This window comes from Colletotrichum destructivum, chromosome 6, assembly GCF_034447905.1.
Source record: "Colletotrichum destructivum chromosome 6, complete sequence".
Taxonomy (NCBI): domain Eukaryota; kingdom Fungi; phylum Ascomycota; class Sordariomycetes; order Glomerellales; family Glomerellaceae; genus Colletotrichum; species Colletotrichum destructivum.
Genome location: NC_085901.1, coordinates 4,019,308 through 4,043,845, shown reverse-complemented (window position 1 = coordinate 4,043,845; position 24,538 = coordinate 4,019,308). Strand labels below are relative to the sequence as shown.

The 24,538-nt window shown below is 53.2% G+C and overlaps 10 protein-coding genes across 10 annotated transcripts; 7 read left to right on the top strand and 3 right to left on the bottom strand.

Moving 5' to 3' along the window:
• Window positions 1-628: 628 nt before the first annotated feature.
• Window positions 629-3,959, top strand: CDEST_10441 (Putative ferric reductase, NAD binding domain, ferric reductase transmembrane component-like protein). Its single transcript, XM_062926599.1, has 4 exons — window positions 629-843; window positions 1,276-1,828; window positions 1,889-3,406; window positions 3,461-3,959. Exons 2-4 carry the CDS (start codon window positions 1,665-1,667, stop codon window positions 3,492-3,494), a joined length of 1,716 nt encoding a protein of 571 aa, XP_062782650.1. The 5' UTR covers window positions 629-843; window positions 1,276-1,664; the 3' UTR covers window positions 3,495-3,959.
• Window positions 3,960-5,106: 1,147 nt separating this feature from the next.
• On the bottom strand, window positions 5,107-5,714 carry CDEST_10440 (Putative mycotoxin biosynthesis protein UstYa; the record flags this gene model as incomplete). Its single annotated transcript, XM_062926598.1, has 3 exons — window positions 5,107-5,394; window positions 5,454-5,572; window positions 5,636-5,714. 3 exons carry the CDS (start codon window positions 5,712-5,714, stop codon window positions 5,107-5,109), a joined length of 486 nt encoding a protein of 161 aa, XP_062782649.1.
• A 798-nt stretch (window positions 5,715-6,512) lies between these two features.
• On the top strand, window positions 6,513-7,213 carry CDEST_10439 (Putative mycotoxin biosynthesis protein UstYa; the record flags this gene model as incomplete). Its single annotated transcript, XM_062926597.1, has 2 exons — window positions 6,513-6,741; window positions 6,810-7,213. The coding sequence occupies 2 exons, from the start codon at window positions 6,513-6,515 to the stop codon at window positions 7,211-7,213; spliced, it is 633 nt and encodes a 210-aa protein (XP_062782648.1).
• A 39-nt stretch (window positions 7,214-7,252) lies between these two features.
• CDEST_10438 (Putative heterokaryon incompatibility) lies at window positions 7,253-7,714 on the bottom strand (the record flags this gene model as incomplete). The annotated part of the gene is made up of 1 exon (XM_062926596.1): window positions 7,253-7,714. The coding sequence occupies one exon, from the start codon at window positions 7,712-7,714 to the stop codon at window positions 7,253-7,255; it is 462 nt and encodes a 153-aa protein (XP_062782647.1).
• A 1,329-nt stretch (window positions 7,715-9,043) lies between these two features.
• On the top strand, window positions 9,044-10,963 carry CDEST_10437 (Putative cytochrome P450; the record flags this gene model as incomplete). Its single annotated transcript, XM_062926595.1, has 6 exons — window positions 9,044-9,227; window positions 9,283-9,819; window positions 9,873-10,103; window positions 10,175-10,446; window positions 10,507-10,679; window positions 10,771-10,963. The coding sequence occupies 6 exons, from the start codon at window positions 9,044-9,046 to the stop codon at window positions 10,961-10,963; spliced, it is 1,590 nt and encodes a 529-aa protein (XP_062782646.1).
• A 674-nt stretch (window positions 10,964-11,637) lies between these two features.
• CDEST_10436 (Putative Heat shock protein 70 family) lies at window positions 11,638-14,159 on the bottom strand. The gene is made up of 9 exons (XM_062926594.1): window positions 13,940-14,159; window positions 13,294-13,858; window positions 13,187-13,231; window positions 13,069-13,135; window positions 12,769-13,015; window positions 12,602-12,704; window positions 12,434-12,528; window positions 12,070-12,322; window positions 11,638-12,016 (listed from the first exon to the last, which is right to left on the bottom strand). The coding sequence occupies exons 1-9, from the start codon at window positions 14,050-14,052 to the stop codon at window positions 11,684-11,686; spliced, it is 1,821 nt and encodes a 606-aa protein (XP_062782645.1). The 5' UTR covers window positions 14,053-14,159; the 3' UTR covers window positions 11,638-11,683.
• A 335-nt stretch (window positions 14,160-14,494) lies between these two features.
• On the top strand, window positions 14,495-15,735 carry CDEST_10435 (Putative AIG1-type guanine nucleotide-binding (G) domain-containing protein). The gene is made up of 2 exons (XM_062926593.1): window positions 14,495-14,761; window positions 14,826-15,735. Exons 1-2 carry the CDS (start codon window positions 14,611-14,613, stop codon window positions 15,680-15,682), a joined length of 1,008 nt encoding a protein of 335 aa, XP_062782644.1. The 5' UTR covers window positions 14,495-14,610; the 3' UTR covers window positions 15,683-15,735.
• Window positions 15,736-16,271: 536 nt separating this feature from the next.
• On the top strand, window positions 16,272-18,310 carry CDEST_10434 (uncharacterized protein). Its single transcript, XM_062926592.1, has 2 exons — window positions 16,272-17,736; window positions 17,810-18,310. Exons 1-2 carry the CDS (start codon window positions 16,404-16,406, stop codon window positions 18,268-18,270), a joined length of 1,794 nt encoding a protein of 597 aa, XP_062782643.1. The 5' UTR covers window positions 16,272-16,403; the 3' UTR covers window positions 18,271-18,310.
• A 958-nt stretch (window positions 18,311-19,268) lies between these two features.
• On the top strand, window positions 19,269-20,617 carry CDEST_10433 (Putative AttH-like domain superfamily protein). The gene is made up of 2 exons (XM_062926591.1): window positions 19,269-19,439; window positions 19,508-20,617. The coding sequence occupies exons 1-2, from the start codon at window positions 19,353-19,355 to the stop codon at window positions 20,426-20,428; spliced, it is 1,008 nt and encodes a 335-aa protein (XP_062782642.1). The 5' UTR covers window positions 19,269-19,352; the 3' UTR covers window positions 20,429-20,617.
• A 1,130-nt stretch (window positions 20,618-21,747) lies between these two features.
• CDEST_10432 (Putative carotenoid oxygenase) lies at window positions 21,748-23,771 on the top strand (the record flags this gene model as incomplete). The annotated part of the gene is made up of 6 exons (XM_062926590.1): window positions 21,748-22,333; window positions 22,398-22,509; window positions 22,555-22,674; window positions 22,743-22,833; window positions 22,915-23,562; window positions 23,631-23,771. The coding sequence occupies 6 exons, from the start codon at window positions 21,748-21,750 to the stop codon at window positions 23,769-23,771; spliced, it is 1,698 nt and encodes a 565-aa protein (XP_062782641.1).
• Between the last annotated feature and the right edge of the window lie 767 nt (window positions 23,772-24,538).

The window sequence follows — 24,538 nt, the reverse complement described above, 5'->3', positions numbered from 1 at the left end:
CCCTCTCCCTCTCTCTCTGTGTCCTGTCTTGCTTCGCCTCGGCATTCTGCTCTTCTCTGCTCTGCTCCGCTCCAAGCAAGATTAATCGTATCTGCAGTCCTGCACGACGCTTCGTCGAGGTGCACTTGCACAGTACACCGCCAGGCGCTGTCTTGGGTCTCTGTGCTAGGTGGTCCGTTCTCCCTTCGGCTGTGTATTCCTGGGCACGGAAATGCGTTCATTGCCTCTGGTCTTGAATTTTTCTTCTTCCACGCCCCCCATTTCCCATCACGACCCCCCTCTGTAACGTAATCCTAGGCTCTGTGCTCTACGTTCAGTCAAGCCAGTGGACGGAATGATAGCATCTATGCTGTAGTTAGCCACTGTCCAAAGGCACACAGCGCCTTACGCCCATAACCCGGTGCTGGTGTCTCCTGTCCTTGTCCCTGCCTACCTGTCCCTGAACTCACTGAACTGAACCGTTCTCTCTCCTAGGTCCTACCCTTCTCCCCTCCCCTGTTCCATGCCCCGTACCCCTGTCCCATATCCCCTGTCCCCTGTCCCCGCTTGCCCTGAGACCGCTCTCCCACTCGTCGTCCTCGTCTTCTTCATGCTGTGATCGCCCACCTCCCGCACCGTCATTCTTTTGATTCTCTTTCCCCCCCTTCCCTTTCCCATCCTCTCTCTCTCCCGATTTCACGCCCCCCCTTCTGCCGCATGCTGCAAGTAGGGAAAGAATAACATCGCCTGGCTTCTGCTGTTTCTTTCTCTTGTCGACCGCCGACCTCTTCGATTTCAAGTTTCAACCCTCGCGATCATCAGGAACCCTCTCGCCAGCCGCTCGAGTGCAGGCATTGTGTGCAGGTCAGTCTCATCCGTCAAATCACATCATCACATCAGCCATCTAGCCTCCTCCTCGGCCGCGACGCACGCACTGGATGGACAGAAGATAGCTGCGTCGCCGCCGTATGATCTACACAGAAATCACCTTATGTTTCCCACACTCCCCTGCTGCCCATCCATCCATCCCTCATCCCTCCCTCCCCTCCCCTTTTACACTCCCCCTCGGACGCCTCCTCTTGCATCTTCCAAAACTCTCTTTCGTGCCATATCCTCCGCATCCTCTGCCCTCGCTCCGCGTTCCTCTCCACTGCCCCCCTTCGCCACCTTTTGTCATTCACATTCCACCTCCGTGCCCTTTTTCTTTAATCCCCAGTTCCACCACTTCGCCTGTCTCTAAACCCTCTGGTGCGTGAAGCCGTTGTTCTCGCTGACCCAGTCGCTGTCGGATTGCAGGCTCCAACGATATCCGCTCTTTCTCTGGGTTCGCGCGCTTCTTGGACCGACGACTTACTTCTCTTCGTACACTTTCATTTAATTGCCTTATTTTCTGCGCCCGTTCAGCAGGATCTGAATCAACCCACCCGACCCTCGACTATTATACCCGCGACCATTCGCACCACCCGCTTACCACCACCCACTCCCAACTAGGCCAGGTCTCAACCCAACGAAGGAGAGGGGAGAAACGACCAACAAATCGAGACTGTAATTGGGAATCCGAGAAAGAGTCAGGAGGAAGACCAAACCATTCATCGGGACAGTTCGGATTAAACAAGGAAACTTCATAAGGGATCGACAACCTACAAGCCCCTGGCTTGCGATAGCCAGACCAACTCCGCCTTACCATGGACTACTACTACGCGGGCACCGAGAAGCCCTCAGAGCGCTCGAGATGGACGCCCCTCACCCGCATGCTCCTCTCCGGAGAGATGACGCAGGAGAAACAGAAGGATTTGTCGATGCGGGAGCGTTTCGACCGTTGGATGATTAACGAAGGATACAGAAGAGTGTATGTCTCCTGCCGCCTCCAAGTGCCTGCCACCGACCGACACTAACCCCCGTTCCGCAGCTTCGTCTTCGTGTTCCTGGTTCTCCACGGCCTCGTCTTTGCCTTCGCCTCCGTCAACTTTGCTCTCAAGGACAATTTGCAAATAGCACGAGACACCTTCGGTCCGACTTTCGTCATCGCCCGTGCCGCCGCCCTCGTGCTCCACGTCGACGTCGCCCTTGTGCTCTTCCCCGTCTGCCGAACCCTCATCTCTCTGGCTCGTCAAACCCCTCTCAATGGAATCATTCAGTTCGACAAGAACATCACCTTCCACATTACCACCGCCTGGTCCATCGTCTTCTTTTCCTGGGTCCACACCATTGCCCACTGGAACAACTTTGCCCAGATTGCCGCCAAGAACAACCTCGGAATCTACGGCTGGCTGCTGGCCAACTTCGTTTCCGGCCCTGGCTGGACTGGCTATGTTATGCTCATCGCCCTGATGGGCATGGTCCTCACCTCGGTCGAAAAGCCCAGACGCGCCAACTACGAGCGCTTCTGGTACACCCACCACATGTTCATCGTCTTCTTCTTCTTCTGGTCCATCCACGGCGCTTTTTGCATGATCCAGCCTGACTTCGCCCCCTTCTGCACCAGCATCGGCACCTCCGCCATCGGTGTCTTTTGGCAGTACTGGATGTACGGCGGATTTGTCTATCTGGCCGAGCGTGTTGCTCGCGAGGTCCGCGGACGCCACAAGACGTACATCTCCAAGGTCATCCAGCACCCCAGCAACGTCTGCGAGATTCAGATCAAGAAGGAGCACACAAAGACCAGGGCTGGACAGTACATCTTCTTCTGCTGCCCCGCCGTCTCTCTGTGGCAGTACCACCCCTTTACCCTGACGAGCGCCCCCGAGGAAGACTACATCTCCATCCACATGCGTGTAGTCGGCGACTTCACCCGCGCCGTCTCGACCGCCCTCGGCTGCGAATGGGACAAGAAGAAGGACGACAGCAGCAAGGTTGTCGGTGTCAACAGCGACTCCAGCGAGGTCGACCCTGCCCTCCGCCGCGTTCTCCCTCGTGTCTATGTGGACGGCCCGTTCGGCTCGGCTTCCGAGGACGTTTTCAAGTACGAGGTTTCGGTTCTTTGTGGTGCCGGTATCGGTGTTACGCCCTTCGCTTCCATTCTCAAGTCCATCTGGTACCGCATGAACTATCCCCAGCAAAAGACCCGTCTCAGTAAAGTCTACTTCTTCTGGATTTGCAGAGACTTTGGCTCCTTTGAGTGGTTTCGCTCCCTCCTCCTCGCCATCGAGGCCCAGGACGTCGACAACCGCATCGAGATCCACACCTACCTGACGGCTAAGATCAAGGCGGACGACGCGACGAACATTATGATTAACGACGCAAACGCCGACAAGGACACCATTACCGGTCTGCGTTCGCCGACCAACTTTGGCAGGCCCAACTGGGACATGATCTTCAGGGGTATCCGCAAGCTGCACTCACCGGCCGAGGCTGGTGTGTTCTTTTGCGGTCCCAAGGGTCTGGGTAGCTCACTGCACATCTACTGTAATAAGTACAGTGAACCTGGGTAAGTGTTCTCGTGAGATTCGTTGGCTTTTGCTCATCACTAACAACACCATAGCTTCTCCTTTGTGTGGGGCAAGGAGAACTTCTAAGTCGGGTTGCGCGCGACAGCAAAGGCTACAACTTCATTTCGTTACCCTCTTCCATTCTATTATTTGTCAACTATACCAGCCTCGTCGCCTGTCTGTATTCTCCTGATTTGGCGCGGCCACCAAAACGATGACGCAGGTTAGATTGTCTCGGTTACGTTGTAGTTTGATCCGCGGGGTTGCATGTATATGTAGTTGCGCCGGACGCCAAAATCGTGAAGCTGGCCGCTTTGGATATATGAGTGACGGCATCCCCGCATGCCGCCGTGGGAGGAGAGGGGAAAAAAGGCGTGTGAGGATTGGAGAGCGAAAGTGAGGATTTGCATCGGTGGATGATGATAATCTTTCGGCGTCATCCCCGCACTCCCTGTGGATATATACTATTACTACTACCGACATTTACATTGTATCTAGCGATGTCATTATCAGTATACTTAGACATTTTTCATGACGCAGTAGGGCACAAGACTCTTCCTGCGTGGCCAAGGTCCTGATCTTTTGCCTGATGGTTGTGCCGTGCACATCCTAGCTCTTGGTTCATTCGAGCAACGAGCTGAGACGTGTCGAGCAACACGTTTTTTTTCATCCCTTGACGACGACGCCTCCGGCGAGCACGCTTGGATAACCCTGGTTCCAGCACTATAACTGGAGGATGACGAACCTTCGTTTCGAGACGCGTCTGTTCAAACGTGGGACTGGGATGACTTCGGACGAAGAGAAAGGGGGGCCAGGCCGCCCGCCGATTGCCGCCCGCCGGGGTCTCACGCCAAGCTGGAATCGAGCTCTCTCTTCTTCTCTTTATTTCTGAGAGGGTCGTATCGGCCGCGTGGGGAGATCGGATCGAATGCATGCTTACCCTTGACTTTGAATGGGTTATTCTTGGCGATTTCGGATATCTTGGCTGAGGTCGCGGCGAAGGTCAGGCTGGGATGAAGGGTTTAGGTTCGTAAATTGGGCAGGGAGGTAGGAGTCGTGCTACGTTGGAGGAGCTGGTGCCGTAGATCGGCGTCAAACAAGGAGGTGGAAGTATCAGGGCACGGGAGCTTGATGCTTTCGATGCGCTAGTTTGCAGTGTCCATGCCAGAAATGAGGGCTGGATGAATGTGTTGAACTGCAGCTGAACAAATAGGCTTGTTGAATGATGGACTGCGAATGTATTCCTTACTGCGAGATCGGAGGAGGAAACTGACGGTAGGCGAGACGGTGAGATGCATTTGCTGTTGACTGGTCTAATCTGGAGCACGTCCTCCTATGTGCTTCCAGGCATGATTGCTGTAGAGTGTGTCTGACAGCAGAACAGTGCTAGTCGTTGGTGGAACAGCTTTCAGTCAAGACCAATGCCTGTAGAGCCAGGGAGGTCCCGAGGAGTGGATGCAGCGCCATTAGATGCGAGGAGTGATACTACACACTGTAGTTAGGGAGAGGCAATGGTGCAGTGATCTCGAATGCGTGTATGTTGCACACATATGTGTCTAGAACAATTCTTTTTCACGCTCGCTGTGTTGCCCAAGCGCAGAGTGTTTCCATGCATCTGAATCAGGGCAACTGAGTAGGGAAATCTGTCTATTTAGTGCACCCAACGTCTTTGCCAATTTTGGCACGCCTCATCCGACGGTTAGCCCTCCTTAACAATCAGTCTTTCATCACTGACCCTATTTGCCTCCATCCAGTCTATGGCTTCCTGGTGGTTTTGGCATACATGAGCGTGACCAAATCCCGTCGTGCCATTTGATATTGCAGACGTGCTTCCTTCCAGGGTCATGTCTAGGTGGCAGAGGATTGACTGCCGCAGAATCTCAAAGCAGTGTCTTGTATGTACACTGTAGGCGCCCGGGGGGATCAATTTCTCCTGGCCATTGCGCCCATGACGGACAATACGATCATATTCGCTCATGACGTAGAACTATGCAATCTGTTAGAAGAAGTCGATGTGTCTGAAAGCATATACGAGGGTTAACATACAAGACAGTGGAGTTGATGCGTCCATGTTGTGACATATATAGGACCAGAGTCATCTTGAATCGGATCTGATAAATACGAGTAGCTTTTGTGGTCTTTCACAAGTACGTTGCCTCCTCCCACTTCCATCATGTGTCAGCTGGAAAGAATATGAAGAAAGGGCCGCTGTAGATGTCTAGACACACGTGGTAATAGCTCTTGCCAACGGTGTCGAAGCACCATCATATCCCCGTCGAAGGTGTAGTTGGAGATGTAGACGTCCATATCATTAGTTGGACGAGTGATCGTGGTTGAGACTGGGCAGTTTGTTAGCCGACCTGCTGATTCTACGACGTGGGAGTGTGGAGGAAAGTTATGCCATACGTCTAAGAGCAAGCCTGTTGATGTCGTCGCCGTTCCGAACCGGGGGCTGACGCAGCTGCCATATTTGATGAAGCAACAACAACTGGGTACCAAAGACAACGATCCATTTCGTACTAGGCACAGCGCGGTACAGACGGGCCCAAAGGCCGCGTCTGGACGGCGGCGCGAGCGATTGACATTTCTCGTACTCTAGAAGCGTGTCGTGAGCCAGTGGTGGGTAATCGGAACTGCTGCGAGCCGACATCATTCTCTGGGCATTTGAAAGGCTGCGTTAGATGGAGTTAGAGAAGTCTGATCATGAAGCACGAGTTGACATGACGAGATAGACCTGATTGGCTTACATAGGCACCTAGTATGTAGAAAGCTTAACCATCTTGTTTGCAGGAGTCGCCTATCCTCCGCGTAATGGGATGAACGTTATATCCGACGGAGATTGATGGACTTGCTTGCCGACTTATTCCACTGTGATTGCCCGTTGGCAGACAGTGCTTCTTCAGCACACTTGGCCCGCACTGGGCCGGTCGATGGGAAACCTCCGCGTTTTGGCGCCCAAAATGTCCGATCATTTCTCGAGTCAGGAACGATGAGACAAGTCCACTAATAGATTTGGTGGGTAGCTTGGCTGCATAGCATAGCTTTTGACTTGGTTCGACTGCAGGATAACCTGCGCCATTTTGGTTCATCAAATCGACGACGACCATGGAAGAGGATGAACACGACGAGCTCCTGTCGAAGGAAGCTGGAGACGACGCATCCGAGGAAGCAGGCCAATTCCGCCAGCATATCGGTTCAAGCGTTAGACGACGTGTAACCGCATGCTTTCCCTGGGCTTTGAGCTTTGTCTTGGCCGTAGCTCTGGTCATTGTGACGACATGGAAGCTGCACCCAACCACGGAATCGTATGCTGCTGGCTGGTATACAGAAATGCGTAAGCAGAAGAAGCAATGTGGCTGGCACGACGTTCATGTGGCTGACTCGAAATTGTCCATCTCCTAGCGGCTGCACGTTCTTTGATACAAGTTATGCGCGATGGGCAGCCCACCGAGATCCAGCATGATGGGGAGCGGTTCGTCCCTCCTGTTCGTCAATACGTTGGGACACCGACGCCAGAGATGGATAGTGCTTGGGATAAGCTCGAAGCGCGTCGGTCTCTCCTTTCTGTTAAGCGTCTCCTGCCGATGAGAGGTGCTAACTCGTCGCCAGCAATCATACTTGAGCTTGAAAAGGACGAGATAGGCACGTTTGCGCCATTGTTGATGCAATCGCCTACGAACAGCACCAAGTACTTGTCTGGAATCCAGGTCATCCACCAACTCCATTGCCTCAACGCCGTTCGAAAGGGCGTTTATCAAGACGTTTACGGGAAACCAGACAAACACCAACTCCTACACATGGGTTAGTTCCGACTGCCCACACAAAGACGATCCTGAAGTGCCATTCTAACCGACCGTGTAGACCACTGCATAAATCTGATACGCACCATGCTGCAATGCCCATACGGCAACATTGCAGGCCGCCTTCGCGTAGATGCGTTTCATTATAGGGGCCTCGACCTTCCTGTTGCCGCGAGAGTCGTGAATAATGCAGAAGCGGTCAATCCATGCTAACCGAATGCAGAAATGCCTGGCGACCGAGACCAGATCTCCAAATGTTTCCGGCTGGTCCGAAAATCTGGTCCCGCGACGATACGGTCCATGTTGGACGACAACAGCTGTGCATTCGCGGGATCGGTGCCCTGGCGGCTTACTCGCCGCTTGGCCAGGTTCGCAATGATGACAGAGATCATGAGCTAATATAGTTTGCCTTCGTAAGCCTCCCCATCCACTAGGTAGCAGAAGGGATTCCACCTCTAAGGGGTTAAACTGTTCCATGTACGTGGGTGTTAGCCGTCGAACTTTCATAGCTTGTTATAGATGAAGCAGCTGCCGACAGCTCGTTCCAGTGTCTGGCTGTTTAGAGTTTCGTTGCTTAAGGCCCGACCATTGCCTTTGGGCTGGACGACCTAATGACACACGAAACACAGTCAACTCTCAGGTTTTGAAATCCAAATGATTAGGCCGCGCAACCTCACGAAGTGATTGAGTTGTGGCGGTGCCCACGGTTTTGAAACCATGGGTAGTGTTGGGAGTAATAGCACTTGATGAATCGCTGCCCCGCTCCATATTATCCTACGGACGACATCCCATTCTTGTCAACCTGCAAGTTTTGCAGTGCATGCAAGGTCTTTGAAGGACCGTCTGGTTCAGATAATACACTGTGGTGATGGAAAAAGATGTTTGGGAGTCTCAAGCTGACCAAGACGCGCCTGTTCAAAACAAGGATTTGCAAGTGTTTGTGTTAACACAGGCCCCCGTTCTTCTAACCCGGACACTTTCCTGCAACCCGGCCTTGATATCTTCCCTTTGCAACCACTTGACAAACTTGATGGAAACCCTGACCTAGTCTTCGGTCTTCAATTCGGTGAGGAACTCCATTGGCTCAAATACGGAATTGTTTTAAGGTTATTGTTCTGAGTTTGGGGCGTGACTCAGTAGTTGAACAGGCTTACTACGCCCCCGGTGTCTTCTCCAAATATTCCACAACGTTCGACTCTCCCTGACGATAGATTCAAAAAGATGTGAATTATGCAGCGCAAAGCCCCCGATAATGATGTTTTCTGGCCGCAAGATAGTCGAAGGCGGTCAGAGGGAAATCAACCAGCTGCAATGTCCGGGGAGTGGTCATTCGAGACTTCAAGAATATCGACTACAAAGTTAGCATGGAAACCAAGGGCTATTGCAACATGCTCTGCTTTGGTCGGCGATGCTACCACGACAAGTCCCCGCCAGTTCCTCGTGGTACATTCACGCACATTTCACGGATATCGCCATGTCACGTTAAGAGACCTGCTTACGGGAGCCGCGGACGCCGCCTTCGGGGGCCGCAGTACAAGACCGCCGAAAGACAGAATCGAGATGCTTGGCATTACATGGAGCCTCCTCAAGAATAGCCAATGGCAAATTTAATAGCCCATCATGAAAGCGAGACCGAGTTTGTTCCCAATTTGTGGCATTTCATGGCCCAATGACAATGATTATAAAAAAAAAGATTTCACTTCACCAAAGAAAGTAGCTCAGATTTCATCCAAAATAAATAATAAAAAAAGCATAAAAAGAAGCTGGCATTTCGTTTTTGTAAGTAAATCTACGGTTCCTATGTATTCAGCGCACGATTTGCTGTCCCGTTTCACGATGCACCATTTCTCACTGCCCACCACGTTTTGGGACGTCTTCACCTATGTGCGGCCACAAGTACTGTATCTTCTACTCATTTCTTACATTTCTTGGGCTTTCTTAATGGCCAGACAATCCCCATTCCCGGGTCCAATTCTAGCCAAGATGACAGAGATGTGGATGGCTAGATTTGACATCAAAGGTAATATCTTTCCTTTGATATAGTTACGAGCCAAACACTTACCGTCGTGGCGTAGGGAAACGCACCTCGGCCATCCAGTCGCTCCACGCGAAGTACGGCCCGGTGGTCCAAATCGGGCCGGCTTCTCTTTCGTTCAGCTCTGCCAACTCTCTACGCGACATCTTCAACCACAGCCCCAAGTTATCTCGTCCTCGAGGCGATGCAGAGTTCTTGGAACAATTCGGTCATGTTAATATGGCAAGCACCCGATGCGGAGATCTCCATTTTCAGAGGCGGAAAGCCGTTGCGGGAGCCTACGCCGCTCCCGTGATTGCGAGTCCTGCTTGCCAGGCCATGATGAATGAGTTGACCGACCGCTTTATGGAGAATTTGCAACAAGGTGCCCAATCAGATGGGTGGGTAGATATTTGGCCCCAATTCAGATGGCTGGCTGCAGATATCATGGCAAGATTGGTTTATGGCGACAGCAGTGGGCTGAACCTGCTGGGAGACGAGCAAGGCCAGAGAGAAATGATGGAGGATTTGTTGGGCTCGAAGCTCACGGAAGCGGATATTTTCACCCTCGGAGTACTGCTGTCCTCCTGGTTTCCTCGTAAGTTGCTTCCAGATTCACGAGATTTATCTGGGTTAACCCTTTTTCTCCAGGCGTGAAGAAGGGTTTGGAGAGACTGGCTCCAGGTTGGTTCATCACTACTTCTACGATGCATTCGTGGGGCCGAGAGTCGACGGCCAGTGCTGTAAAAGCCATCGGTGAAACGGATAGTGTTGTCTCGGCTGCGAAGACACTCGCCGATTACCTCAGATTGAACGGTAGCTCGAAGGCTGTTCCAAGCATCGAGTACATTCAAAGCGACAACCTGGACAATTTCCAAGCAGGTAAGACTGCTCACACAGCTTCTTTTCCAGAAACCGAGTTCATAACGCCGTAAACTGACTACATTGATTAGGCTCGCTCACCACACCGGATACGCTGTCGTGGCTTGTTTACAAACTTTCTCTACCCCAAAACCATCACCGTCAAGTACGTCTTCGGGAAGAGCTTCAACTAGCAGGTATTCGGCCGAATATTCGAAAAGAGCTGTACGATCTGAACAAGCTACCGTACCTAGACTGCCTTCTCCGGGAGACACTTCGACGTTATCCTCCGATTCCAGGATCTCTGACACGAGTTGTCCCGGCCGGAGGGATCACGGTGGATGGACATTTCGTTCCGGGTAATGTAAGTTAGCCACTCTAGAATTCAGTACTGTGCCGGGGGAAAACAGCTGACATCTACAAGATGCGTGTTTCCGCTCAACCAGCAAGCGTAAACATGGACAACTCAGTATACGACGACCCGAACGACTGGAACCCAGAACGTTGGGACATACCAAGGAACAGTCCAGAATACAGGAAGATGCAAAGGAGTTTTTGGCCTTTCGGCAGTGGACCAAGGATGTGTGTTGGCATGAAGTAAGTCTTACAATTTCAGATTTGCATCATGAAGCAACATTGAAAGCGAGAAATACCTAATGCTGATTGAATGTGTTTTTTCTTTTCGCAGTGTCGCCTGGGCAGAACTGCGAATCGTCACTGCGAGAATCTTCAGCACGTATGAAACGAAGCTCGCCCAAGACTATTTTGTCAGGGATGAAGTAGGAAATGAAGTGCCCAAGAAGCTGGACGAAGACTCAGAGGATGATTTGTTCCCGGCAGGGTGGTTCGAGCCCATTCATCTGAAGAAGATTGTTACTTGAGTAGGTTTCCTATTACCCCTGAAACAGGCAAAGCAGTTATGAGAAAGGAAACACAGCTTCGCCATTACACCGCTCATTATGAGAAAGCGATGAATGAGTATCTACTCGCCTCGGCTTGTTGCTCTTGACAAGTAGATTCACGGCGGAATCTGCGTCGCGCATTGTGGTTTTGTAGCCGATGGTGTCCGCCGATAGCTTTAGGGGGGGGGGGGGGGGGGGCTGAGCTGTATTTACAACGAGGGCTTTCTTGAGTTTTAGATACGAATTACTAGGATGGGAACGCCCTAGAGTTGCATTGTGAGAAAGAAAGCATAGGCTCTTAGAGCAGCTGCAACATCAGAAAGAATGAAGTGCGAGTCTTATACTACTTGCTTGCGCAATCTGATGGATTGAATAAGATTTTGATCATTATCATGGAGGTTCAACGTGTAACTATGTATCCCTTGCGCGCTGTTAGATCATTGTGGGAAATTCCACTGAGAATAAATACACATTCAATGTCACAACGCACAAGACATTTGGAGTAGCTTATGGTCCACGGCCCATGGCTTCCGGGACTGGGGTAGACACTTTCATCCAAGTCTTCCTGGATGGCTTCGCCGTACACATGGGAGAGCAGGATGTGAGGCAGTGTTGTGATTGAGGGCCGTCGCAACAAATCAATGCAGTAGCGATGATAAATATCATGAGGGTTTCAATCTATTGCATCCCCAGTTCTAGTCATCCCATATACTGAACCTCAAAACTGTGTTCTGCCCGTTTTGACCCAACCCGAATCTCCCACTTGGGCTCGCCCTCCAGGCCCATGGTCAGTTCAAGGTCCTCATGCTTCCTCCATCCTGTGTATGGGTTGCCCACCGTCTTCCACTCCTCTATAGGCTTGTCCCAATCGCACTCTATGCGACAGAGGTCCATCACCTTTGGTCCAGGTCGTATAGGAACCACATCCTCGGAACTGTACATGATGTCGAAGGTACATTTGGGTGGTAGAGGTGCTTGATAGAATCCGTGGTACGTGATGGGGATGCGCGAGGCCTTGTCGACCTTGTCGCCCTATAGCCAGATTAGACAACGGATGCCATACATAATCCAGGGGAGGAAGCTACCTTTTTAAGATACCATTCCATTCGTGTGACCCTCCTCACCCCTTCTGGGTCTTTGTAGGGTTCGTCCTCGGGCTCGAGATCCACAGTTTCTACTGGTGTGTCGACCATGATACCGTAGTGATTTCTCGACCTGCGAGAAACCACATTTGGCAAGACTGCTAAGGCTACTCGTTGCTTTGGTGAGAGGGTGGTCTGCGACGAGATGTTCTCCTGTAGCAGGCGGAGGATGGCTCCGCGGGCGACGGCCGACCAACTTTGAGACTTTAAGTCAGCGGAAAGAGAACCTCAAGGGGGAAGATATTGATGCTGTCAGGGCACGCAAGTCGTTGGTGAAAACATGGAATTGAAAGTTTGCTGCGCTTACCTATCGCTGGGGCGGAGGACTCTGTTGTCGAACAAGTCGTTCAACACGTCGTACACATACTCTGAACTGCCCAGACCTCCAACAAGAAGGATCTTCTGCAGGGAAAAGATTGTTATCAGGATGATCGAAGATTTGACATGCACTCGGGGAGGAGGGGTGTAGGCTCACCTTTGGCGGCTTCCCAGTCGCTTTTTCTATCTGTTTATACTGACTGTTGACGAGACTGCGAATGCCGGTAAGGGACCTGCTGAAGAAGCCTTTCATTTCCTCTCTGGGTGAATTAAGTTAGCCCAGAAACACCTTGTGAGCCGTGTAGTTGTGAAACTCGAGCTTACTTGTTGATAGCCAGCGTCTCCTTGTGCCGTAGCCGGGCCATCGTCCCGTATGCTTTGCTGGGTGGGTGGAGGTTGAAGAACCTCGGTTCGCTGGCGTTGTTGAACGTCCTCTTGGCGCCCAGCTCCCACTCCTTCTGGATGAACTGATTGTAATCCGAGGCGCTGAGCGAGGTGATCTTCAGCTTGGACTTGCCGCGGAGATGGGCCTCGAAGGCTTGGTCGATCTGGAAAGCCCCCGCAAGTTTCCCTTGAACACGATCAGCTTGGTCCTTTTGACGCTCATGGTTTTGATGTACACACCATCGCCCGGGACGCATTCTTCGAGCTTGAATGGGCGTTCGGACGTTACTCTGTAGCTTATAACATCCTGGCATGGTCAGCGACAGTCGAGCAAGAAATGGGAGGCGGGGAGACTCACAACAGTGCCGCCGCCGGCATCGCATACGATGAACGATTCGTTCTTCTGTGCTAAACATTAGAAACCGCCCATTACTCAAGCCAAATGTGATTTGCGATGGCTGGTACCTGTATTTCTGGAAATGAGCTATGCTGGAACAAGCTCGCCAAAGCCGCGGCCTCGGGTTCCTGGACCAGAATCAGGGTCGTGTCGCCAATATCGCGCTTTTTCGTGATGCCGGCGATCTTTGCCGCCTCCCGCATGAGGCCCTGGGCGTAGGCGGGCCAGATGGCCGGGATCGTGATGGCCACGCGGAGGGGCAGGTCCTCGATGTCCATCATGGTCTTGAGGGTCGCGTAGGTGTGGTTCCAAATCTTTTCGAGGTAGGCGCCCACGATCTCGACCGGCCTCTTCCTTTTTGTTGACTGGGCCAGCAGCTGGCGGGCTTGTTGAAGCTGCGGGGAGTTGCGAATATCCTCTTTCTGGATGTCGTCGTCGTTCAGCAGGAGCAGCTTGAACCACCGCATAGGCACCATATCCGGCGTGATCTCGTAACCCCATTTCCCTGTATCGATGTCGTACAAGGTCGGGACCTGAGTCTCACGCCTGTTTCTCGGGTCTTCCGAGGACCAGCCGGTGATCTCATTGAGTTCCTTGGGGCGAGTTGAGCGGGCCCACGAGACACCGGAATATCTATATTGAAATACTCGTTAGCCAAAGTGAACAGAGAAACAAATGCATAGGGCACATCGAATTAATTAAGAATGGACTCACGTTGTGCCAAAGTCGATGCCGACTGCGACGAATTTTTCGGAGCTTTCATCGTCGAAGAGGCTGATGGACCCGAGGCCGGATCGGGTCCGGTCCGGAAGAGTGTGACCGAACATTGCACTGACTATGACTGGCTGTGAATGACAACAAAGTCAATCAAACGTCACACGCCATCCAAGGGAACGGATTGAAGCTTTCGAGAGAAACATGAAGCAGACATTTATTTGGGGAATCTGTTGAAAACCCAGAGAGTGGCTGCGGATTGGCGAACCAGACTCCCAGGGAGGGAGACGGGCAGCCTATCCGTTTGCCCATGCCATAAACCCCTGTTCTCAGCTGAAGGCTGTGCCGAACACACCACCCACACACCAAGCACCACTCTATTGAGACTAGTAGACGAGGCGCCTGCAAGGCGCACAGCATTTTTTGTCATCGACATAGTGGCGGAGATGGGTGTTCAAGGCAGCCAGTTTGCCTTACGATTAGGCGCCCTGGAGTGTCGACACGGCGGTACTAGCTGTCGTTCGTGGAATCGGCCCAAAAACATTTTCTCACCATCTTAAGACGACAATCTCAGTGTTCGTACTTCGAATAAACACACATCCACGAACTATTATCCCCTGAAAATAACCGTCTTACGGATCTGTTGCTTCTTTTCTAAACTTCGTAACACAATGTCAACCACGAGTCCTCCAAGTATCGAAACCAAGGATGATTCAAGCGAAGGCGTCATTCTGGTCATGGGCGTCACTGGGGCGGGGAAGAGTTACTTCCTGAACCAGCTCCAGAACCATAGTGTCAAGGAGGGGCACTCGTTGTTTGCAGGTAAATTTAATTCAGCTCGCACTGCAGAAGCCACACTAGACAGCTCAAACTAACACGGCTTTAGAGACCCAGAGCTGTCAAGCTGTCCAGATCTTTCTCGATGGCGACGAGTCGCGCAGTATAACGGTTGTCGACACTCCCGGATTCGATGATACGGAGCGTTCCCCGGCCGAAATCCTCGCCGAAATCACCGAATACCTGGCCGCTCAGCATGCTTCCGGCCTTCCTTTGCGAGGAATCCTGTACCTCCACAAAATCACAGACAACAAGATGACGGGCACGTCAAAGTCGTATTTACGTCTCCTCGAAAGCTTGGTGGGGGATGACGCCCTCAAAAACGTCATTCTCGTCACGACTATGTGGAACATGCTCCGCCCGCAAGACCGCAGGCGCGCCCTCCAGCGCGAGCAGGAGCTGCTGGACAATTTCTGGAATTCCATGGAGCAAAAGGGATCCTACGTCGCTCAATTCGACGGCACCTCGGACTCGGCGTACGCCCTCATCTTCCAGCTCGCGGGAAAGGAGAGCGTCGTGCTCGACATCCAGAAGGAGATCGTCGACCAGGACAGGTCCATTCTCGAGACCAAGGCCGGCACAAACCTGATCAACCAGCTGGAGAAGGACCACGAGACCTACCGGCTCAAGAAATATGACGTAGAGGAGCGGCTGGAGAAGGAGCTGCGGGTGCAGCCCCGGAACAAGGACAAGATACGGGAGCTGAAGGAGGAGAAAGAGGAGGTGGAGAAGATCCTGCGGCTCATGGGCGACTCTGTCGAGCGGATGAGGGTCCGTCCCGGGTACCCGATGCGGCAACGCATGAAGAAAGCTATGAAGGAACACGGGATGAACGCGGCTGTTGCGCTAGGCGCGGTGCTGAATGTGACCTCCTTTGTGGTTCGCCTGGTGCTGGGGAACCAGTAGCTGGTGGCAGATATCTGCATGTAGAGAAACCGATGCTATGTTTGATTGGCTCTGGCTTATCTTGAGTATGCCTCAGCTCGGAGATATCAAGCTGTTCGTGCATTGTCCTGGGGGTTGACCATGAGCCAATGACGGCGACCCTAACCCTTGTCTTTCTATGCTTACGGTGCATATACAGAACACCTTCAGCCAGCCGCTAGATGTGCCGAAGTACATGTATATTGGCTCTGTGGCGGCCACTAGGCTTCTTCTGATAGAGCAGAAGATGGGTTGGTGTTTTTTCCATTTGCCGGTTCTCGGCTTGCAACGGACCTCGGCCGGCAGTGTCATAATCGTATGGAAATGGCAGGCAATCAGGCAGTGAAGAGGCAAACCAATCGTCCACCGAGAGAACGCCTCTCCGAAAAAGAAACAACAGCTAGCATAGGGGGGGTGGCAGATTTCACCCGGCGCTTCAGGAGGCGTTCTTCCACCCATGCTAGACCAGTCAGCCTGAATCTGGCAAGGCGAACCATCTCTATGCCGCCGCCATTTTGACACTTGATTTCTCATACTCCAGGCCAGGCTGTGTAATCGTTTCATGAAAGAGCCATTCCCCTCTTTTTGTCGATCGATGTGTGCTTTCTTCGCTGAGACTTGAGGAATTCCCCATTAAGCGTCGTTTTTCCCCCCAGGAAACCTGCCATCCAGCATATGTGCAAAACCACATCAGATATGGACTATGGACACCCACGAGCTTCGGACAGTGCACAGTAATCAGAGATACCCGCCCCAGTCAAACGGCGTTCGGCAGTCACATATCAACGCGCGACCTTCCAGCTCCCACGAGTACTCGGAGGGGAGCCATCAGAATCGTTCAAGAAACCACTCGCCAAGGGTCCGTTCCAGGAGCCGTCCTGGACGCGACGACAACACCATGTTGGCAACTCTCAGGGCCGAGGAGGGAAAAAACACAAAGCCCCCGATGTGGATGCGTTTCCTCTCCTCCAAAAACCAAAGCAAGCAGCAGCCCCCCACGGACCGCGTCGGTAAGGGCCAAGGCATCCCCAGGAGCCCCGTCAGTCTGGCCTCCAAGGCGGTCGTCCGGCACACCGGGACTCACGGCCGGAAACCCGCCGCCGGCCACTTCAGTCCTTCCGTTTCGACCGTGCAGCAGAGCACCGTCACCATTTCACAGACGACCGTCAGCGGCAGTGGTACCCATGCCGCCGAGTGCGAGCCCCTGCATGGGGAACAGCAGAAGCCCGTTCAGTCGACGCAGAGTACCGTCATACAAATGCGTGAAACTACGGTGTACACCCCCGAGGCGTCCCCGAAAGACGCACACAAGGAGCTGCCGCCGAACCCTCCGCCGGAAGACAGGCGTTTCTCTCAGCCCCAGCCCGTATCGTTGCAAGATGCTGCCGCGGAGCGGAGCAACTACGAGATGGTCCTGGAAGACCGTATGTCATTCATCGAAGAGCAAGCCAGGACGATCGAGGAGAACCGCAACACCATTGAGGAACACGAAAAGGCCATTGAGAGGCAGGACAGCGTCATCAAAGAGCGCGACAAGGTCATTGAGGACATGAACAAGATCATTAGCGACATGGCAGACGACCGGTCGGCCCTCCTGCAGAGGATCGCCGACGAAAAGAACCGACACGCCGACGAAGTCCAAGAGCTGAACCAGACCCTTGCCGTCTTCAGAAACAAGATCATCAACGCCGCCGACAAGAGCGCCAACATCCCGGCCCAGGCGCCCCTCAGCCGGCCCGAGAGCGAGCTTCTCAAGGACTGGGGGGAGCTCGCCTACGACATCCGCAACCTGGTCGCCAACCACTACGGCGGCGGCCTCTGGGAGAACAAGATAGTGTCCTGGGCCAAGATCAACACGGAGTGGCTCCACGAGGTGACGCCGAATCCGCTCGCCGCCGCCGCCGACAGGAAGTCGGGCCCTGCCCTGGTAGAGGCCGCCGTCTGGAAGGCCCTTGTCAGGTTCGTGTTTGGGGACACCGGCGGCGTCGCGCCCATGTGCTGGGCGGGGAGATACAAGGGGAGATTACACAGGCTGAGTAAGTCCCTAGGCTCCTCTTGCAGAGCCTCATCAATGCAGTTGTTTCAATGCTAACCTTTTTTTGTCTTCAGCATCGAGTTTGCAACGAAACCTGGAGGAATCAGGACAGCACGGTGCTTTATATCAACAGTGGAAGGCCCTGACGGTCAGCATCGTCTCGATTATCCAGCCGCCCCACGACCGCGACGAGGAAGTTCATTCGATCCTCGACGACCTGGAAGAGTTCTTTGAGCCCTGCCGGTCGAGGATCAAAAACTCGGGTGCGTACCGCCGCGAGCTGCAGGCCGTTGTGGCCAAGGCCATCGAGCTGGACCGCAAGTTCTCCGGCCAGCAAGCCTGCTATGCCGTCAGCTGGCCGCTCCAGGGGGGATCGAGGGTTGCCTTCGACCAGAAAGTGATGAAAGCGGCGACGGGGAGCCCACAGTCAAGAAACGTCGAGTTCATGATCCAGCCCTGTCTGTGGAGGTCTGGGGAGCTGGGGGACTTTGAAAACTTCATCATCATTGACCAATGCACTGTTTGGCTGTACTAGGCTGGCCTTTCAATACCTTCTCGGTACTTCACCATCGGAAAGTAGGAATTAAATATGAATGTGCGATTGTTTACGCCTGCTACGTCGATCTGTTTTTGTTGGCGCAGGTATCGGGGAATATGCACTTCGGGGACATAGGAGTTCAATTTCGGGCCTTTCGTAGTTGCCGAGCCCGAATCGAAGGGACAACGAGGTGTGTCACCGTCACCATTTTCATCGCATTTCTCAGACGTGGCGGTGACGATCATGACCCAAGCTGAAGTCTAGAGAACTCAGCCATGATTTGGGCGATGAAGCTTTGAAATCGTAGTGAACGGCCCCTCATCGGTAGAACGCATCGTGACTCTATTTTCCTAGAGCCAGTGGGTTCACCCTGCAAGCCACAGTTCCAACACACCCTTGACCAGCTGAGCTTTTATTTACTTCTGTATTTTGAATCCTTTCGAGGTATTCTACTGGCTAAAGTGACGGGGCCTCAATAACAATCATACAAATTTAGGCTTAGAAGGAACTGGTCATTAATCTCGGGCAGCAGCTCATGATGGATCAGGGGTTGGGGACTTCCAGCCAGCGTGTGGAAAGGACCAAAGATTGTCTCCTGGTGGATTCGCAACGTCCCTTAGCCAACAGATGACCCTTTGCTCACTTGCCCACTTTGAGTAACATCAATTTCGGTGTAAAAAACCGCAACGATCATGCCTTGTTTCCCGAGACCCGCTTCCTTACGCCTTCGGCCTTGTTATGTGTATGGCCAGTACGAGTGATTGGGTTTCTACCTTGTTATGCCGCGATAGAGCGGTCGGTAGCCCCTGATTGTGCCTTGCAATCTACTTTAACAATAGAGCGCAACCATGCTGTCTGTCCGGCCGGCGCTTTCGGCTTCTATCGAGAGCTGATGCCTATCCACCCTGCCGGAGCCACATGTTCAAACCCATCCATCCAGGTCATGGCAGGAGCATGCTGGCGATATATTAACTCCATGTTCAGACGGCTCTTGGAACAGATATTCAGTATCAACACCCCAAGACTGCTAGCATCATAACCCATTTCTGCGAAGCGTACTCGTTTCCACTCATCTCACAATGCCTTGGCTTCTCGTTATCTCGGCGCTCCTCAGCGGTTGCGCAGCAGAGGCTTTCAAGCCGGACAACCATACCAAATATCTCAACGTGCGTTTCCCATAGAAACCCCCCTCTCACAATAATGCCACAAGCTGACAAAGTGAAAAATAACACAGACTCGCGTCCCATCGCTGTACAACTTAACCTTGGACCAAATCGGCGGTTCCTACTGGACCAGTGCTTTCCTCACCACAACCACTGGCACCCAGTACCTCGCCCTCGCCCATATCCTGGGCCCGATCTGCAAATCCTCCCTCCTCGACCTGGACACCCTCGAGTACTGGAACAATTTGGAATACGCGAACCCTCCCAACTCCTCCCTCCCCACTACAGGCTTCCACGTCTCGTCCGGAAACTGCGCTCTGGGATCAACTACGGCGAATATGATCACGAGCATGTACACCTCCGGCTCGACTTCCGAATACGCCTACAACCTGACCTGGGAGAGCACGTCAAAGGTCATCTTGAACGGTGGCGGCGCGGCCTTCACCTTCGGCCCCGGCTTCGCTAACTCGACGGAGTGGTCCATCCCGGCCAGCACCACGTCCGGGACAGTCACTCTGGGCGAGGAGACGCACACCGTCGACCCGAGCCGGTCAATGCTCTGGTACGACCATCAAAAGGGCGCCGGGGCCCCCCAGAAATGGACATGGTTTCAGCTGCACTTCCCCGACTCCTCGACCAAGGCAAGCATCTGGGCCTACGACTTTGGCAGCCCGTCGTTCGAGACGTACCAGTTCGCGACTGTCCGCGTCGGCGAGGAGTCGCAGTACGTCCTGCCCTTCGACATGGAAGCCGGCGGCGGCGGCTGCGGTTCGTGGACCTCCCCGAGATCCAACATCACCTACCCCCAGAGCTGGAGACTCACCTTCGAGAATGGGGATGTGCTCGACATCGAGTCGGTGCGGAAGGACCAGGAGATCTACGGTGCCAAGGCTGTGAGCGACACCGTTTACGCGGGCTATGTCAACGTCTCTGGGAAGTTTCTAGGGCTGGAATCGGGGTTCGGGGTCGTGGAGATGATCCAGCTGTTCTGAGCCCTTCATAGCCATGCCTCTTTCGGAAGGATGGCGTTGTCAGGCAAAGGACCGCTCAACATGACTTTCAATCCATCCAATGCGGCGGAATGTCTTACTTAGGACCGGTTACCGCTCCCTTGTTCTGTTCATCTTCGCCTCAATTGTAGACTGTACTGTTTGTTTCCCTACGAAACTAGTACAATTAGCAGCAATGGATTTAGCGGTTAGAATTACCAAATCTTCACGTTGAGAAGACTCATGACGCGGGCATATTCCTTGTATGGATTGCTCCTTAGTTACTTAACTTACACAAGCGGATAGACTGAGGCGGTGACAAACATTCTATTCTGCATTGCATTGCGCATTGCCACATTAGGAAAGTCTCCCAACCAGATGGATACGGTGAAATTACTGCTCCACTGGGAAGTGGATCCCTGACAAACGATGCTTTAGGTGTTACGCCACCCTTGGTCTCCTGTTTGGGACACCTAGCTCTCGTACACATTCAGTAGAGATTAGCTAGCTGGAGCTCATGAGATACCTCGTCTGACATCTTGAGGAAGTGACCAGACCGCTAGAGCTTGCAGTTTTTGTGAATCTGCTTTCTGGGTAATGGTATTGGATGAAGCTACTTCTGGAGAGTGTCGCAAACCCAAACATGAGGACACTCCAAATCGCGAAACATTGCACTTCAGTACCTTTAGTTATAGTTTAAGTTATGGAGCCAGGACCTTGACAACTTAAGCACCCTCTCCCACCCCTGTGTGACCCCAGATACGGGCAGACAGCACCGTGTTACTGTAACCCAACTCAGATGGCTGCACATCAAGTCGGGGCGCCATGCAAGGTTGGCAGGATTACGAGCTCGCAAAGCCACTTTGCTCTCGATAACCATCGGTATACAGATACACGAACTTGTTTGCCCCGCCAACTGGAACGCCGGGCTACGGGGTCTTTGAACCCGCCGCTTAGAGACTCGCAGTTGGATGGTCAAGGCGGCGTGTGCCGGACCTATTCGTATCTCCCCGCTTGGGGCCAATCGTGGAGTAGGTGATGGTGAAATGAAAACCGAGTGCCGCTTAGTCAAGTCTTGTTAACCTGTTTGGATGAAGGAACTATGCTGCCTCATTGGATTTGTTGAACTTTTCTCGACTGGGATCTGTCCATCCCGAGGCGGTGAAAGGCAAATGGCGAATGCCGCTGATTAATAATTGATTCTCACGATGCGGCCAAAGACTGTTGAAGAAAGGGAGACTGTCACCTTCGTGTCCAAATATGTGTGTATCTCTTGGCCATTATCCCTCTCTCGTATTTGGTAGCATCACAAAGAAAACGAAATGTCAGACAAATCTCAGCTCCCTCCCCCGCAATGGCATCTCTTTCCACGACTGAGTCGATCCGAGATCGTCGATTCTGGCTCGCCCGCCACCATTACTGGAAGAAAGGAGGCGCTTCCCGTCAGCAGGGAGTTTGAATTCGAGGTCGCCGACCCCCAATGTGCCCAGCCCGTCAACAATCCCGGCCGGTTTGATGCTGAGATCGGCTCTTGCGTTGTCCACGGCAAAATCCCGCCCAACATCGACGGCACGTTCTACCGTGTTGTCATTGACTACATTTACACCAACCGCAACAGAAAGGATATCTGGATCAACGGCGACGGCGCCGTCAACGCTTGGAGAATCTCCAACGGCGTCGTCGACTATAAGCAAAAGTTCGTCCGGACCCCGCGCTTCATCCATGAGCGGGCGGCCCGGCAGCCTCTCTGGGGCACATACCGGAACCCGTACGCTGGGGACCCCCGCGTCTTTGACGAGGTCCAGTCGACGGGGAACACCCACGTGCAGTGGTGGCAGAAGAAGCTGCTCGTGCTCAAGGAGGACAGCCCGCCAATCCTTTTGGACCCCGACACGTTGGACACCATTGGTACGACACTTTATCGAATTTTGTTCAAGAAAAAGCCGAGTAAAGCTAACCGAACCTCGCACAGGTGTGTACACTTTCGAGGGCCAGCTGCGTTCCAAGACGTTCTGTGCTCATCCCAAGACTGATGTCTCCACGGGCGAGATGCTCGGCTTCGGCATGGAAGCCTCTGGCATTGGGTTCGTTGCTCGGTGTTGATATTCCCTGGTCGTTGAACTGAGAAGACTACGCAGCGCGAACGAACTGGCGTATTATCGGTTCAGTAAGGAAGGCAAAGTACTGGACGAATGCTGGATCAAGACTCCGGTCGTTAGCTGGACTCACGACATGGCTGCGACTGACAAGTCTGTCCCCCGTCTGCAAGAACCTAAAGTTAATTTTGAATCTTGACGTGCTAATCCAACAAAATTAGCTACGTTGCTTTCTGTATGACGCCTCACCAGTTCGACTTGGAACACATGAAGAGAGACAACGGCACACACTTTCGCCGAAACCCCTTCCTTGTAAGACACTTGGCGTTGCTTCGCAGCTGTGGAAGAGGGATGATAGAGTGGAAGCTTGACCTGAACTAACTCATCGCGAAGCCCAATCATTTCGGAATCCTTCCGCGCCGGAACCCGAAGCCAGAGGACGCGAAGTGGTTCACTTCGCTAAAAAACCACTACTGGGGCCACGTATGCAACCACTTCGAAGACGGAGACGGTATCCTCTACATCGACCTCTTCCTCCACGATACGGATGCTCTCAGGGCGTTCCCCACCAAGCACCCCGAGCTTGAGACGCAGGACGGACCGCCGCCGGTCGGCAAATTCGTCAGGTTCAGGATCGACCCCAAGGCAGAGCCCGGCGAGCTGGAGCTGCCGGCCATCATCAGCGACATCCCCGGAGAGCTGGCACGTTGCGACGACCGCTACACCACCAAGCCCTACACTCACGCTTACGGATGCGGGTTGCCCGGCCCCAACGGCTTCGGGAGTATCCTGCACATCGACATTAACGGGGGGCTCACCGAGGTCTGGCATGCCGGCCCGGAGCAAACAGTGGGGGAACCATGCTTTGTGCCTCGCACCCCGGACTCGCCGGAGGGCGATGGCTATTTAATCGTCTCCTGCCGGGATCATAAGACGACACTGGGCAACCTCGTCATCTTAGATGCCAAGAACATCACGGCTGGCCCCATCAGCGTCGTTCAGCTTCCCTTCAGAATCCGGGAGGGCGTGCATGGTAACTGGGTAAGTGCAGTCCCTTCAAAACATGACCTGACATCCATGTCCGGGGCCACTAATAATCTCGATACTAGGTCCCCGCGTCCGATTTCGCCGTCAGGAAGCCCCTTGTCGACTACGCTGGCGTCACGCCCGAGATCTTGGATAAGTTTGGCACAGGGGCGCCCATTCCCTTTGAGGACCTGAATGCTCGCCCTGTTGACCGGGGCCGATGAGCGCTGCTTGATTCGTAGGGGCTATGAGGGTTCTTCTTGTTTAATCAGGGTTCAATAACTATGGTGGAGATGCTATGTCATTGCCTTTTAAATCTGCTGCTTAGTGTTCAAAGTGTGATCAAAATGTGAAGTCCTACTTGGCGATTTGCTGTTGACGACCGCAAAATTGGTTCCGATATGCTTCGTAAAGGCACAATCTTGCATGATGAAGGCCGGGAACTTTGCCCGCCAACTTCCCGTCAATAGGGCGATGGGAGTCAGATTAGCAACCACTCCATAGTGCAAGGAAGACAGATTCGTCGGAGTCGACATTACGTCGGTTTACCGATCTGGTCGCCATCTCTGGATAGGCCCCTGCTCCGCCGGATACCGCCGCCGGGATTGAAATCCCGGGAAAAATGGGACTCGGGCCAGTGTCCCCCGTGCTGCGCCGATGCCCGTGCCGGCCCAAGCCGCGCAGTGCAGCCATCCAGGCCTTGAAGCAAACATGCTGTGTACGATGATTCACGCCATTCATAGAAAGGTCCAGACATGAGCCTGATTGACGCACCGTCAAACTCTAGGGAAACTTGGCAGCGTCCCAGACTCACATTGGCTCTGCTATACAGGCCTCCGACCGGGGATTGGCATCGTTACCGAGCGGCCACTGAAATCCATTCCGATGCTGCATCCAGGGGCTGGGCACTGTTGTTTCCCCTGATCAGGTGGACATGCCAGCACCCCAAACTCTCAGTAAGGAAAGCATCGACGTCACTTCTCGCGCGAAG